Raw genomic sequence first — 13,371 nt, 5'->3', positions numbered from 1 at the left:
ATGCCACATTGAAAGAAATAGTTTGGTGAGCATTTTTCTTATTAAATGAAATTAAAATCTTGGGTTTTACTGCACTATTGGAAGCATTCTTTTCCTTTACATGACATTTGATACTCTTCTATGGGGAGCTGAGCGATGATGGAGAGGTACCTGTAGAGGTGGAATCGTATGGATACTGTTCTAAAGCTGTAATTGTCTATCTAAAATATAACAGGCAATTCAATTTTTTTTTCATTTAAATTCAATCTGGTGAGTTACACTGGATTGGTGTGAGGGTGTGGTGACCACTGGCTTCACTTAAAAGAGGAGAGAGTGTGTTCAAGGACATTTGTTTATTCTGATATTTATTTACTCAGTCACTGATTAGATTTTTTAAATATATTGTTTCACAATGCTATTAATGATTAGGCACTATTTAAACATTACAATACAGGGCACTTTCACCCCCTTCCTGCCCAGGCAAATTTTTAAAATTCAGTTCTGTAACGTTTTGAATGACAATTGCGCGGTCATGCAACACTGTACCCAAATTACATTTTGATCATTTTTTCCACACAAATAAAGCTTTCTTTTGGTGGTATTTGATCACCTCTGCGGTTTTTATTTTTTGCGCTATAAACAAAAAAAGACCGACAATTTAAAAAAAAAAACACAATATTTTTTACTTTTTGCTATAATAAATATCCCAAATTTATTTAAAAAAAAAAAAAAATTTCCTCAGTTTAGGCCAATATGTATTCTTCTACATATTTTTGGTAAAAAAAATTCCAATAAGTGTATATTGATTGGTTTGCGCAAAAGTTATAGCGTCTACAAAATAGGTTATTGATTTTTTTTTTTTTTTTTGACAGTAAGAAGGTTATTGATTTATGACATGTTATTATTATTATTTTTTGTACTGTAATGGCGGTGTTCTGTGATTTTTATTGTGACTGCAACATTGCACACAGATCGGACACTTTTGACACTTTTTTGAAACCGTTGACATTTATACAGCGATCAGTGCTATAAATAGCCATTGATTACTGTATAAATGTCACTGGCAGGGAAGGAGTTAACACTAGGGGGCGATCAAGGGGTTAAATGTGATCCCTGACTGTGTGTTGTAACTGTGGGGGGATGGGATTGACTAGGGGAGGAGACCGATCGGTGTTCCTATCCAGGTGTCTCCCCTGACAGGACGCGGATCTGTGTGTTTACACACACAGACCCATGTTCCTGCTCTGTCACAAGCAGTCGCGTGTGCCCAGCGGACATCGTGGCCACTGGGCACGTGCATCATTTCCTTGGTGATGCGGCGGGCGCGTGCACGCCCCCTATGCCGGCGGGAAGCCAAGGACATCATATGACGCCCGCCCAGAGGGACAGAGTGTTCCTGGGGACGTCATATGACAATGGCCCGGTATGGAAGTGGGTAATCATATTATGTTAGCTGTATGGATATGACTGCAGCATTTTTTACACCAAAAGAAAGCAGTGTGTACGTTTTAAAGAACCTGTACAGTAGTCGGTTAGCTACTGAATTTTCTGACTAGACATGCCGGTATAATGCAAGCCCGGATGTTTTTTTTTTTCATGGCTGGCACTTCTCTTCTAAGAATTTATTAGCCGTTGTGCCAGTAAATATTTCAACATTACGCCGCTACCCTTTTGTCCTTTATCTTCCTCTCTATGAATGGCAGACAGAGTTGGGAATCCTTGACCTGCAAAATCATAGGTGCTTCTACCAGACCGTTACCAATGACAGATATCAACATGACTCAATGGCTTAGTATGTTCAAGTTATAAAACAAAGCCTGGGCAGGCACGGTATGGTATGCCCCTAATATCAATGTCCCTGCTACAATTTCCTGTTTGTCTGGTGTTTACCTTAAATGTATTAAGGATTCAAACGATTTGTTATTCTACAATAACAGATCACACAAAGAAATTCAAGTATAGCTCTACACAGAACACCTGTCAACATTTAAAAAACAGACATATACAGTCGTGGCCAAAAATTTTGGCACCCCTGCATTTCTGTCAGATAATGCACCACTTTGCCCAGAAAATTGTTGCAATTACAAATGTTAAGGAATTCTCATTTGAATTTCTTTTGTTTGTATTGGTTAAAAAAGTGGAGAAACAAAAAACAACATTGTACACATTTCACACAAAACTCCAAAAATGGACTGAACAAAATTATTGGCCCCTTCTCAAAATTAGAAAAGTGAAAAATGACTGCACTACCAAGGTAAGCAAAAGCTGCTAGCACAACAATGTGACAAATTATGCAAATATATATGTCACCTTCTCAAAATTGCTACTGTAATTTGTAATTAAACTCACCTGTATCAATTAACAGGTGCTGACAATATAGAAATCACTCTGGCAATCCGTTAAAATGGTGAAAAATGTACTCAACCTTTCTATTGTCTGTCTCTCTGTATGCCACATGGAGCATGGCGAAAAGAGAAAGAGCAGCAAAGAATTGTCTGAGGATTTGATAACAAAAATTGTGGAAAAGCACGGACAATCTCAAGGTTACAAGTCCATCTCCAAAGATCTTAAAGAGGAAGTAAACCCTGGTGGGTTTTACTTCCTCTTTATTTCCCTGCAAAGGTAAAGCATAATGGGCTACTATGCATCGCATAGTAGCCCATTATGTGTCACTTACCTGAAACCGAAGCCCGCAATGTCACTGTTGTCCCCACTAGCAGGGAGCGTCCATCTTCACCCCTTTTCCTTACCGGGGCCGCAAACCCTGGCTCTGTGACTGGTCGGAGTCGCGTGACGTCACTCCCTCACATGTGCGCGGGAGCCGCCAGTCACGCCATGACCCCACGATGCGCCCTTTCTAAAGTGTGCATGCTTTTTCGTAAATATCTCCTAAACTATGGAGGTTTAGGAGATATTTCCAGAACCAAACTGGCTTACCTGTAGGTGAAAATGGTTGTACAGGGTGTACAACCACTTTAATGTTCCTGTGTCCACTGTGTGCAACATTGTAAAGAAGTTTACAGCCCATGGCACTGTAGCTAATCTCCCTGGACATGGATGAAAGGGAAAATGTATCAAAGGTTGCAATGAAGGATTGTTCAAATGGTGGATAAAGAACCTCAATCAATTTCCAGACAAATTCAAGCTGACCTTCAGGCACAGGGTACAACTGTGTCAGCTTGCACTATAAATCTCCATCTGAATGAAAAGGGACGCTATGGTAGGAGACCCAGGAGGACCCCACTGCTGACACAGAAACATACAAAAGCCAGATTGGAGTTTGACAAAACTTACCTGGGGAAGCCTAAATTATTTTGGGAGAATGTGCTGTGGACAGATGAAACAAAATTACAGCTTTTCGTTAAAGTCCATCATTCTACTGTTTTCAGAAAAAGAAACGAGGCCTTTAAAGAAAAGAATACAGTCCTTACAGTCAAACATGGTGGAGGTTCACTGATGTTTTGGGGTTGCTTTGCTGCTTCAGGCACTGGATGCCTTGACTGTGTACATGGAATTATGAAATCTGAAGACTACCAAAGAATTCTGGGGTGCAATGGATGGTCTTTGTCAGAGGTTATGGGTCTTACAGCAATGATCCAAAGCACACATAAAAAAACACCCAAAAATGGTTTAAGACAAAGCTCTGAAAAGTACTGAGCTGGCCAGCAATGAGTGCAGATCTAAATCCCATAGAGCACCTGTGGAGAGATCTCAAAAATACAGTAGGGAAAAAGAACTTCCAATCTGAGATATCTGGAGCAGTAGGTGAAAGAACAGTGGTCCAAAATTCCAGTAGAGAAGTGTGAGAAACTCATTGATGGTTACAGGAAGCAATTGAATTCAGTTATTCTTTCCAAAGGGTGTGCTACTAAATATTAAATTGAGGGTGCCAATAATTTTGTGCAGTCCATTTTTGGATTTTTGCCTGGAATGTGTCAGATTTGGCTTTTTGTTCAGTGTGTAAAATAATTATTTGATCCCCAAGCAAAACACGACTTGGTACTTGGTGGAGAAACCCTTGTTGGCAAGCACAGAGGTAAGACATTTCTTGTAGTTGGTTACCAGGTTTGCACACATCTAAGGAGGGATTTTGGTCCACTGTTCTTTACAGATCTTCTCTAAATCCTTAAGTTTTCTTGGCTGTCGTTTGGCAACTCGAAGTTTCTGTTCCCTCCATAAATTTTCTATAGGATTAAGGTCTGGAGACTGGCTAGGCCACTCCATGACCTTAATGTGCTTCTTCTTGAGCCACTCCTTTGTTGCCTCGGTGGTATGTTTTGGGTCACTGTCATGTTGGAAGGCCCATCCATAGCCCATCTTCAGTGTTCTGGCTGAGAGAAGAAGATTCTCATCCAAGATTTCTCAATACATGGCCCTGTCCATTGGCCCCTCAATGTGGCAAAGTCAGCCTGTACCTTTAGCAGAGAAACAGCCCCAAAGCATAATGTTTCCACCTCCGTGCTTGACTATAGGGATGGTGATCTTAGGGTCATAGTCAGCATTTTTCTTCCTCCAAACATGGCGAGTCGAGTTAATGCCAAACAGTTTAAGTTTGGTCTCATCTGACCACAGCATTTTCTCCCAATCCTTCAATCCTTTTCTGAATCATTTACATGTACATTGGCAAGCTTCCGATGGGCCTCTACACGTGCCTTCTTAAAGTGGTAGTAAACCGTAGGTGGTAAAAAAAAAAAAAACAATTCCCTGCAAGGCAATGTCTTAATGTGCTAGTATGCCTTGCATATGCATCGTCTTCCTTCCGGGTTCGTGGCTTCTGGCTACATGAGTGGCTGGGGGTGCCTTGATTTCACTCCCGCCCAATGCAAGCCAGTGATGTCATCGACTGCATGCACTCTGAATACCTCCTAAACAGTGCAGGTTTAGGAGATATTCACAGTACTTACAGGTATGCCTTATTATAGGCTTACCTGTAGGTACAAGTGGTGCAACAGAGTTTACTACCACTTTAAGAAGGAGACGAATAACCGCTCCAACAGTTGTCTCCTGCTCACCAAGTTACTTGCTGATGGTCTTGTAGCCCATTCCAGCCATGTGCAGGTCTACAATCATGTCCCTGTTGTCTTTTGACAGCTCTATGGTCTTGTCCACGATGGTGAGGTTTGAATTGAAGACAGTTTCTATGGGCAGGTTTATACACATAATGAGTTGTCGTTAGGAGCACTTTTTTAAATTGACAGGACTAATCTGTGTACCACATGAGCACATACTGTAGCCAGTCTGTGGGAGCCAGAATTATTTTTGGTTGGTAGGGGAATCAAATACTTTTTAATTTAAATAATTTTTATTGAGAAATTTACATACAAAGCAATAAAGAGTATACATAACATTCCATATGTGTAAAATCATGGAAAAATAAAGGAGAACCATTCAAGAGAAAGAACAAATAAAACTGTTAAATCTGCCTAAGACGAGTATAGAGGGAGAGGTATTTGGGGCGGGCTATAACAAAGACCAGTGATAGAAGCCCTGAATGCATAGGGAGCATGGAAATCAGGGAAGCTTTGCGGAGAGGCTCCTCATACCGGAGCTTACTACTGTCACCCTAATCTCTAGATCCGGTTCGGGCTTCTCTCCTCAAGAAATTTGTAACGGAGAGGAGTAATAATGACCATTATCAGAATAAGGGCATCTGACTATTCGCCAAGGCCCCATGCACCACACCCCTGTGGGAACTCACTGTGGAAGTGCGTAGTGCTCCCTGGGAGACTCCCTCCTGATTTCTTCACGAAGCCTCCCTCGGCCCTCTGATGAGAGTGTCCGAACTACTGTCTCCAAACTCTCAGTAGAGCGATAAAAAAGCTCAATTCTAGTGGTATATGCAGGGCAGCTAGTCCTGTTACATTAGTGCAGTAACTACCTCCAAGACCTCTCCATAAGGTGATGTAGAACTGGCTAAAACTGGCTTTACAGAAAAGAAGTATGAGACCAGAGCGTCCCAGGCAGAGGAATAGAGAAAGGTGTGAAAGGGGGAAGAGTAGAAGAGGGGTGGGGTCACTGTGGAGTTTGTGCTCTCTTAGATACCTGCGACATTCCAGGAAGCATGGGAATGTTGCAGTATATGGCCCAGGGTTCCCAAGTGTCATAGAAATTCCCACTTTTGTCATTTAGTTTTGCCACAATTTGTTCTTGCGCCATGATCCAAGAGACCTTCCTCTTGAAACCCTGGAAAGAGACATTGCATTTTTTCCAGGCCTTGGCGATGGTGACTTTTGCCCCTAAAAGGATGAAGTATACCAGCGTCTGTGTGAATTTAGGAAGAGCCTTGATCTTGCCATTTAGCAGAGCGATATTAGGGTTAGGGGCTATTACTTTCTTGGTGACGGTACTTCAAATACTTTTTTTACTCACTGAACTGTAACTCAGTTTATAACATTTGTATCATGCGTTTTTTCTGGATTTTTGGTTGATATTCTGTCTTTATCATTTAAAATACATCTATGATAACAATTATAGAGCCGTCATTTCTTTGTAAGTGGGCAAGCTTAAAAAATCTGCAGGGGATCAAATAATTATTTCCCACACTGTATACATTTAAATATACACCACATCACTTTATCCTAATTATTTATATTACTGAATTTAAAAGCTGCACCGTCCTAGGAAAATAATATATTTTGTATCTATTTGTATAAGCTCCAATGCTTCTACAATGCTTCCCCTACAGTAGCATCTCAAAATACTCAAAACTCAGATGGGTAATATCTTTAAAATACTGTGAGACCTACAAAGGCATCTGTGCTCTCCAATGTCCTTAATAACTCATTTAATTTAATAAATCATTTACCACCTAAAACTTCTCTCCATCTATAACCGCTGGGATCCCCCTCAACCCTTTTCCTTCTAAAGTCTATGATCATCTCCTTAGTTTTACTCCAATTTACCTGCAGGTTATTTGTCTTTCACCATCTCTACAAATTATCTCTTGTTGCCCAATATAGAGCTTCATCATTATTTTTTATCCTGCCTGCAAAAGTAATGTCATCTGCAAATTTAATGATACAATTTCCCTCATAATGAGTAGCACAATCAGAGGTACACATAGTAAATGATAGTGGGCCTTACACATATCCCTGTGGAGTACCCGTACTTAAAAATAACACAGGAGAAGACTACTAACCAATTTTAATTGTGAGTTTGTTTAGTGTGCCGCTGAATAGTGTGGGTGATGCTGCAGGAATGGCAGCAAGGGATGGAGCTCGTCCCAGCTCCTGTAGTCACTAGAAGAGAGGAAATTCCTGGTGTCGCACATCCACGGAGTCCTATTGTGGTATGAGAGAGACAACCTCAGCCTGGGCTCCCGCCTGGCCTAGCGTCAGCCAGGCTGAGGTTGTCTCTCATATATTACCATAGGACTCCATGGATGTGTAGCACCAGGGATCTTCCCTCTCTTCTTCTAGTGTCCAATTTTAATTACCTGCAGCCTAATTATTAAAATAATCCAAAATCCAATTGCAGATTGAGGACCCCAAGCCCAATAGATAAAATTTATAAAGAAGTTTTATTGGGGAAATAGAGTAAAAAGCAGAGCTGAAGTCCACAAGCAGCAATTCAACATAATTATTTTTGAGTAAGGGCAGTATGACGTGCCAATAGCTATTGCATCCTCAGCTGAACTTTTTGACCAGAATGTAAACTGAAAGGGATCTTACCCTACTGGCACCCTTCCTTTAAAATGCTGCAAAAGCATTTTTTTCAAAGCATTTCATTACAATTGGCATAGGTATCACAGGACAATAATTATTCAAACCGGACATAGTAGGATTCTTAGGCACAGGGACAATTTTTGACATTAGTCAACTTTGACTGCAGGAGGCAATTTACGTAGCTACCAAGAAGACACTAGCTGTTATTTTTGTAGTGCAGGTAAAAAAAAAGAAAACACCTGACTGTAGATGAGACTTCCACTCGGCCTGATCATCAGTTTTTGTATATCGGACTAAATGTTTCCAGTGGCTGATTCTGAAGTTAGTAACATTGCCATCTGTTTATTTTATGGTTGCTATGGTTGCGTCACGGTTATGATGTTCAGTGTAATGTTTACAATAATATGAGAGAGCGGTACCGGAACAGATGCTTGTATCCTACTAACAGGCTGTGGATGACACTAGTTTTTTTTTTTTTTTTACATCCTATACGTGCTATTTGTGTCTCCATTTAAAGAACTCCACTAGGCGCTATTTACAAAAAAGCTGGTCACACAGCATAAGCTCAAATGCATTTCAGAAAAAAAAACACAACTCCCTTGTAAGGTTCTTGTGCATTTATAGCTCATATAAAGGACCTCAAGATAATAAAAAAGCCAATTTGAATCAACTGTGAATTGCAACATTCTTAAATTTACAGTAAAACACAGATAATACAGGTAACTAAACTGTCCTTATATTGGTTTCCCACAATACAGTATAGAATAAATACAGATTAAAATAACAATCAAACTACCAAATGCAACTAATACACCACTTTCTCTAACACCATCCCAAATAATAACCAACACAATATCAACATACTATAAAAATAACACAAGATCTTGATCATAAACCAGATTTAAATCTTCACCTCCAGCCCTTGTGATAGAGCATTGCCTTACATTAACTGACAATTGCGTATTAGTCAGTCTATAGTGCATCAACTTGTGAGCCAGGAGGTAGAGTTCCAAAAGGCTAACGCGTTTCGAGGTAATTATCTTTTTGTGGTCCCATTACTTTTGACACTATAGTGTATAATGAACAGTGGAGCTGAGTGAGCGTAAAACTTACATTGTGCCCTATACAATTTTAAGTCTACATGACAAATTCAACACTAAGATTGGATGTACAAAATATTTATAAGACACAAAGACCTTACACTGCTAATATATGATATGCATGTATACAATTTTATATATTTTCAAAGTCCTTTGTCCTTTGAAAGCAACATTCCCAGTTTTACTTTAGACTTACCACAGCTTTACAAGAGCTTTCTTGTAAGTCCCAGATCATAAGATTGCTGTCACCCAGAGACATCACTTTCTTACCATCACCTAGAGGTTCCCAGGTAACACTAGAGGAAATATGAGATAAATATGAATAAAGTTACAAAACTATGCAAGACATGTTTTCATAAAAGTGTATATAGAAGACAAAGAGAAAAGGCAAGGGATAAAAGAAAGAACCAAACAAATGAGCACACAAATAAATCTAATTATGTTTTTATATGAGGCATGTGAAAAGTCAGCAGAAGGTTTCCAAACAGAGATACAATGTAATGGATAAACTCAACAATAAAAGTAATTCATGCCTATTCAAGGTGTCTGATGGTTCCCTTTAGATTATGTATATAACCCCAAAAAGATAAACCTCAGACCACATATTTATGGTAATTCTGGGAACTAAGCTTTATCAATCTTATTGTGCTTGTCCAGGCTAACAAAGGAGGCATAATATTGTGCAGCAGTATTTAAAGTTGGACCTGTAAAAAGGTACATAAAACCAAAATTAGCCCCTTAAGGATGGATGGGTACCAATTTGTAAACTTTGTGCACCACTGAGGTCTGCACACTGTTCCTCTACTCAATGAGATATAATGATTTCCAATTGTAGCAAAGAAATATCTGTGGCATCAACAAGATAAATGAGTGATTGCAGATACATGGACGCTATGTTATTATAAATGTCACTGTTGGTGCCTGGCACACTGGTACAAACAATGAGATTATCGGACAAATGATTGTCCGATTTTTTTTTTGCATGCTAGTCTCCATATTGAAAATGAAGAGGTTACTAAAGTTATGAAAATTCTAGTATGACAGAACAAAAATTTGGAAGTGATGTAACGTATTGTATTGTATTTTTGGACGAAAATTGTACTGATTAAAGCGAAAATCATACAATCTGGTATTGTACGAGAAAGATTTTCGTGCTTTCCCCCTCTGATAATATTGGATGAACTGTCGTGATCGGCTCCCAAAAGCTGTGTACCAATGATCAGATTATCGTACGATCGCTTTGAAAGTGGTATTTTCTGATTGTGTACAAGCCATTATTCTCCTAGTAGCAGCCTTTCATTTCAGACTGCAGAGTTCCCAATGGGCCCATTTCGGATTGTCAAGGGCAATCCCAAGTGGGCTTAGTGTTCCTGCAAAACTGTGTTGTTGGCCACTTAACTTCCGTTTACAGTCCATTTGGAACTGCAGCTCCTCTACCCCTCTGCAACAAGACCCTTATCGTGATGCTGTTGAGACAAGAAACATTGGTCAAAGCAGTGGCTTTAAATTATGTTAAAAAACAGAGAGGAGATAAGGGCGCTCTGGTGGAGGTGGGTAGCTGGTCAGAGGGATGATAGTGATGAGGTGGCACTTCTGGCAGCACTTTGGTTAGAGGAGAAGCAACTCTGAAGATATAAAAAAGGAAAAGAAAGGCACCTCTAAGTGCAGTATGCAAAATTTAATAAAGTGCACAAAGGGTTAAAAGCACTTACAAGATTGTTGAGTGTTAAAAGACATGATAAAATCAGGAGTCCTCATCTGTGGCATGTGTCCATCCTCAGCATGGTGGTAGAGAGCAGTGTAGAGCCGTCCAGCAGCTGACTCTGCTCTCTACCACCATCCTGAGGATGGACACATGCCACAGATGAGGACTCCTGATTTTATCATGTCTTTTAACACTCAACAATCTTTGTAAGCGCTTTTAACCCTTTGTGCACTTTATAAAATTTTGCATACTGCACTTAGAGGCGCATTTCTTTTTCTTTTTTAAATTATGTTAACCTTGGGGTATACAGAGAATTCAGGGCAGTAAGCATGATCACCCCCAATTTGAAATTACTTTATTTTTTTCCTAAAACATTACATTTGGTAAATTTTTCACTGTTTAAGTATTTGATATGTTTTCTATTTTCTATTGTGAATAAAATATGGTTTTATGAGACTTCAAAATCATGTCACTCTGTTATGATGTCGATTTTACACAGTGTCCCAACTTTCTTGGAATTGGAATTGTACTTGTGAAGACATTATGCAACCAGAATGTGATCTGATAATGGCATACTGGATATGCTCTTTGCCCTTTCTGACCTTCTAATCTTCACCCATGGATGAGAAGCATTAATGTCTCAGAGTTAGCACTTAGAAAACCTGCAAAAACCCACTTAAATTAAATCTTGTCATAGTGACTTCAGCCTTGTTTACACAGGCATGTGATTCTTTGCAGTGCTATTCCATTTTGTATGGGCGTATTGCACCACAAAAGGTATCAGTATCGGTATCGATGAGTACTTGAGCACAAGTATCGGTACTTGTACTCGTCGATTAAAAAATGTATTGGTGAAACCCTAGTATTTATCAAAGATGCTTGAGACTAAGGCCCCACCTACACTTGGTGTTTGGGCCTGTGTGCCAAATCCCAGCATTTTCATGCACCGGGGAGGTGCAGGTCCAGCACCACTGCCTTCACCCTGTCAAAGTCTGAAATATGCTGCTGCTGTATGCTGTACCAAGTGGTACTCACGTTTAGGGCCATATGCATACGGGGACTGTCTAGAATGCAGACTACATGTATACGCACAGGCATGCACAATAATTTTGTATTGATAACCTCTTATCTGGTTTGCTAGGGTATACCTATTTTACACACACACCCAGTGAATCGATTGTTGATCTGCTGTGATCCACTTTTTAGTCATTGGGAGCCTGGTGTCTTTCTCCTGGTTCAGGCAGCTGGCCCTCTGATGACATCTGTCAGGTTCACCCTCCTCCAGCGCTGTCTCTATCCTGCTCCAGTGATGTGAATGCCTCTGCTAAAGCCTTCTGGGATGTGACATGCATACCCCCAGTAGGCACCAGGAGTAGGGACACATCGTTCTTGCATAGGCGAGAATGAAGGCAGAAGGCAGGGTGGGGTGAAAATAAAATACATTGAAAAAAAAAAAAGTTGGCTTTTCACCTTTGTGGATGGGGAAGAAAATTAATGGGGCAAACGCTACCGTGTGAATGAAGGTCACTTTAAGATAAAGCTTGCTTAGGACTGTAGTGATGTAGTGTTGGTGGAAGGAACCACAGCTTCCAGCAAGAGAGACACACTGTCATCTGGAAGTGTCGGATAGCAGCTGTTTCCTCCCACACTCCAAAGATATGCTGGTAGGTTAACTGGCTTCAGTCTAAATTGCCCCTAGTATGTGTACAGTGGGGAAAATAATTATTTAATTGCAGATTTTGTAAGTTTGCTCACTTACAAAGAAATGAAAGGTCTATCATTTTTATCATAGATGTATTTTAAATGATAGAGATAGAATATCAACCAAAAATCCAGATAAATCACGATACAAATGTTATAAATTGAGTTGCAGTTCAGTCAGTTAAATAAGTATTTGACCCCTAAGCAAAACATGACTTGGTGGATAAACCCTTGTTGACAAGCAGGGAGGTAAGACTTTTTTTTAGTTGGTTACCAGGTTTGTGCACATCTCAGAAGGGATTTTGGTCCACTCTTCTTCTATAAATTCTTAATGTTTCTTGGCTGGGGCTTGGCAACTCGACGTTTCAGCTCCCTCCGTATATTATCTATGGGATTAAGGTCTAGAGACTGGCTAGGCCACTCCATGACCTTAATGTGCTTCTTCTTGAGTCACTCCTTTGTTGCATTGGCGGTATGTTTTGGGTCATTGTCACGCTGGAAGACCCATCAACGACCCATCTTTAGTGCTCTAGCTGAGGGAAGGAGGTTCTCATCCAAGATTTTACAATACATGGCCCCGTCCATTGGCCCCATAATGTGGCAAAGTTAGCCTGTACCTTTAGCAGAGAAACAGCCTCAAAGCAAAATGTTTCCACCTCCATGCTTGACTGTAGGAATTGTGTTCTTAGGGTCATAGTCAGCATTTTTCTTCCTCCAAACATGGCGAGTCTAGTTAATGCCAAATCCTTCTCTGAATCATTTAGATGTTCATTAGCAAACTTCAGACGGGCCTATACATGTGCCTTCTTGAGGAGGGAAACTTTGTGGGCGCTGCAGGATTTCAATCCATGGTGGCATATTGTGTTACCAATGGTTTGTTTGGTGACTGTGGTCCCAACTGCCTTGAGATCATTCACAAGCTCCTCTCATGTAATTTTGGGCTGATCCCTAACTTTTCTCAAGATCATCCTTACCCCATGAGACAAAGACTTGCACGGAGCTCCAGACCGAGGGCGATTGATGGTTATTTTGTATTTCCTCCATTTGAAAATAATCACTCCAACAGTTGTCTCCTTCTCACCAAGCTTCTTTTTGTTTTAAATTGTATATGTATTGGTATTTTAAGATATACAAAAAAAAAAACCAGAGTGTAGAGAGAGGATAAAGAAGAGCGTATTAACCAACCAGAGTAAATCATAGAAAGGCAAACTTCTGACATAAC

The 13,371-nt window shown here is 40.1% G+C and overlaps 1 protein-coding gene across 1 annotated transcript in view; it reads right to left on the bottom strand.

The window, feature by feature from the left end:
* Positions 1-13,371, bottom strand: part of EIPR1 (EARP complex and GARP complex interacting protein 1) — a 379,053-nt gene that overhangs the window by 104,447 nt on the left and 261,235 nt on the right. Inside the window, exon 5 of the mRNA XM_073625428.1 lies at positions 8,940-9,039. Coding sequence (XP_073481529.1) covers positions 8,940-9,039 — 100 coding nt within the window. The remainder of the gene's footprint in view (positions 1-8,939; positions 9,040-13,371) is intronic.

The sequence above is a fragment of the Aquarana catesbeiana genome, linkage group LG04 (genome assembly GCF_042186555.1).
Source record: "Aquarana catesbeiana isolate 2022-GZ linkage group LG04, ASM4218655v1, whole genome shotgun sequence".
In the NCBI taxonomy this organism is placed as follows: Eukaryota; Metazoa; Chordata; class Amphibia; order Anura; family Ranidae; genus Aquarana; species Aquarana catesbeiana.
This window is presented reverse-complemented; position numbering and strand designations above follow the sequence as displayed.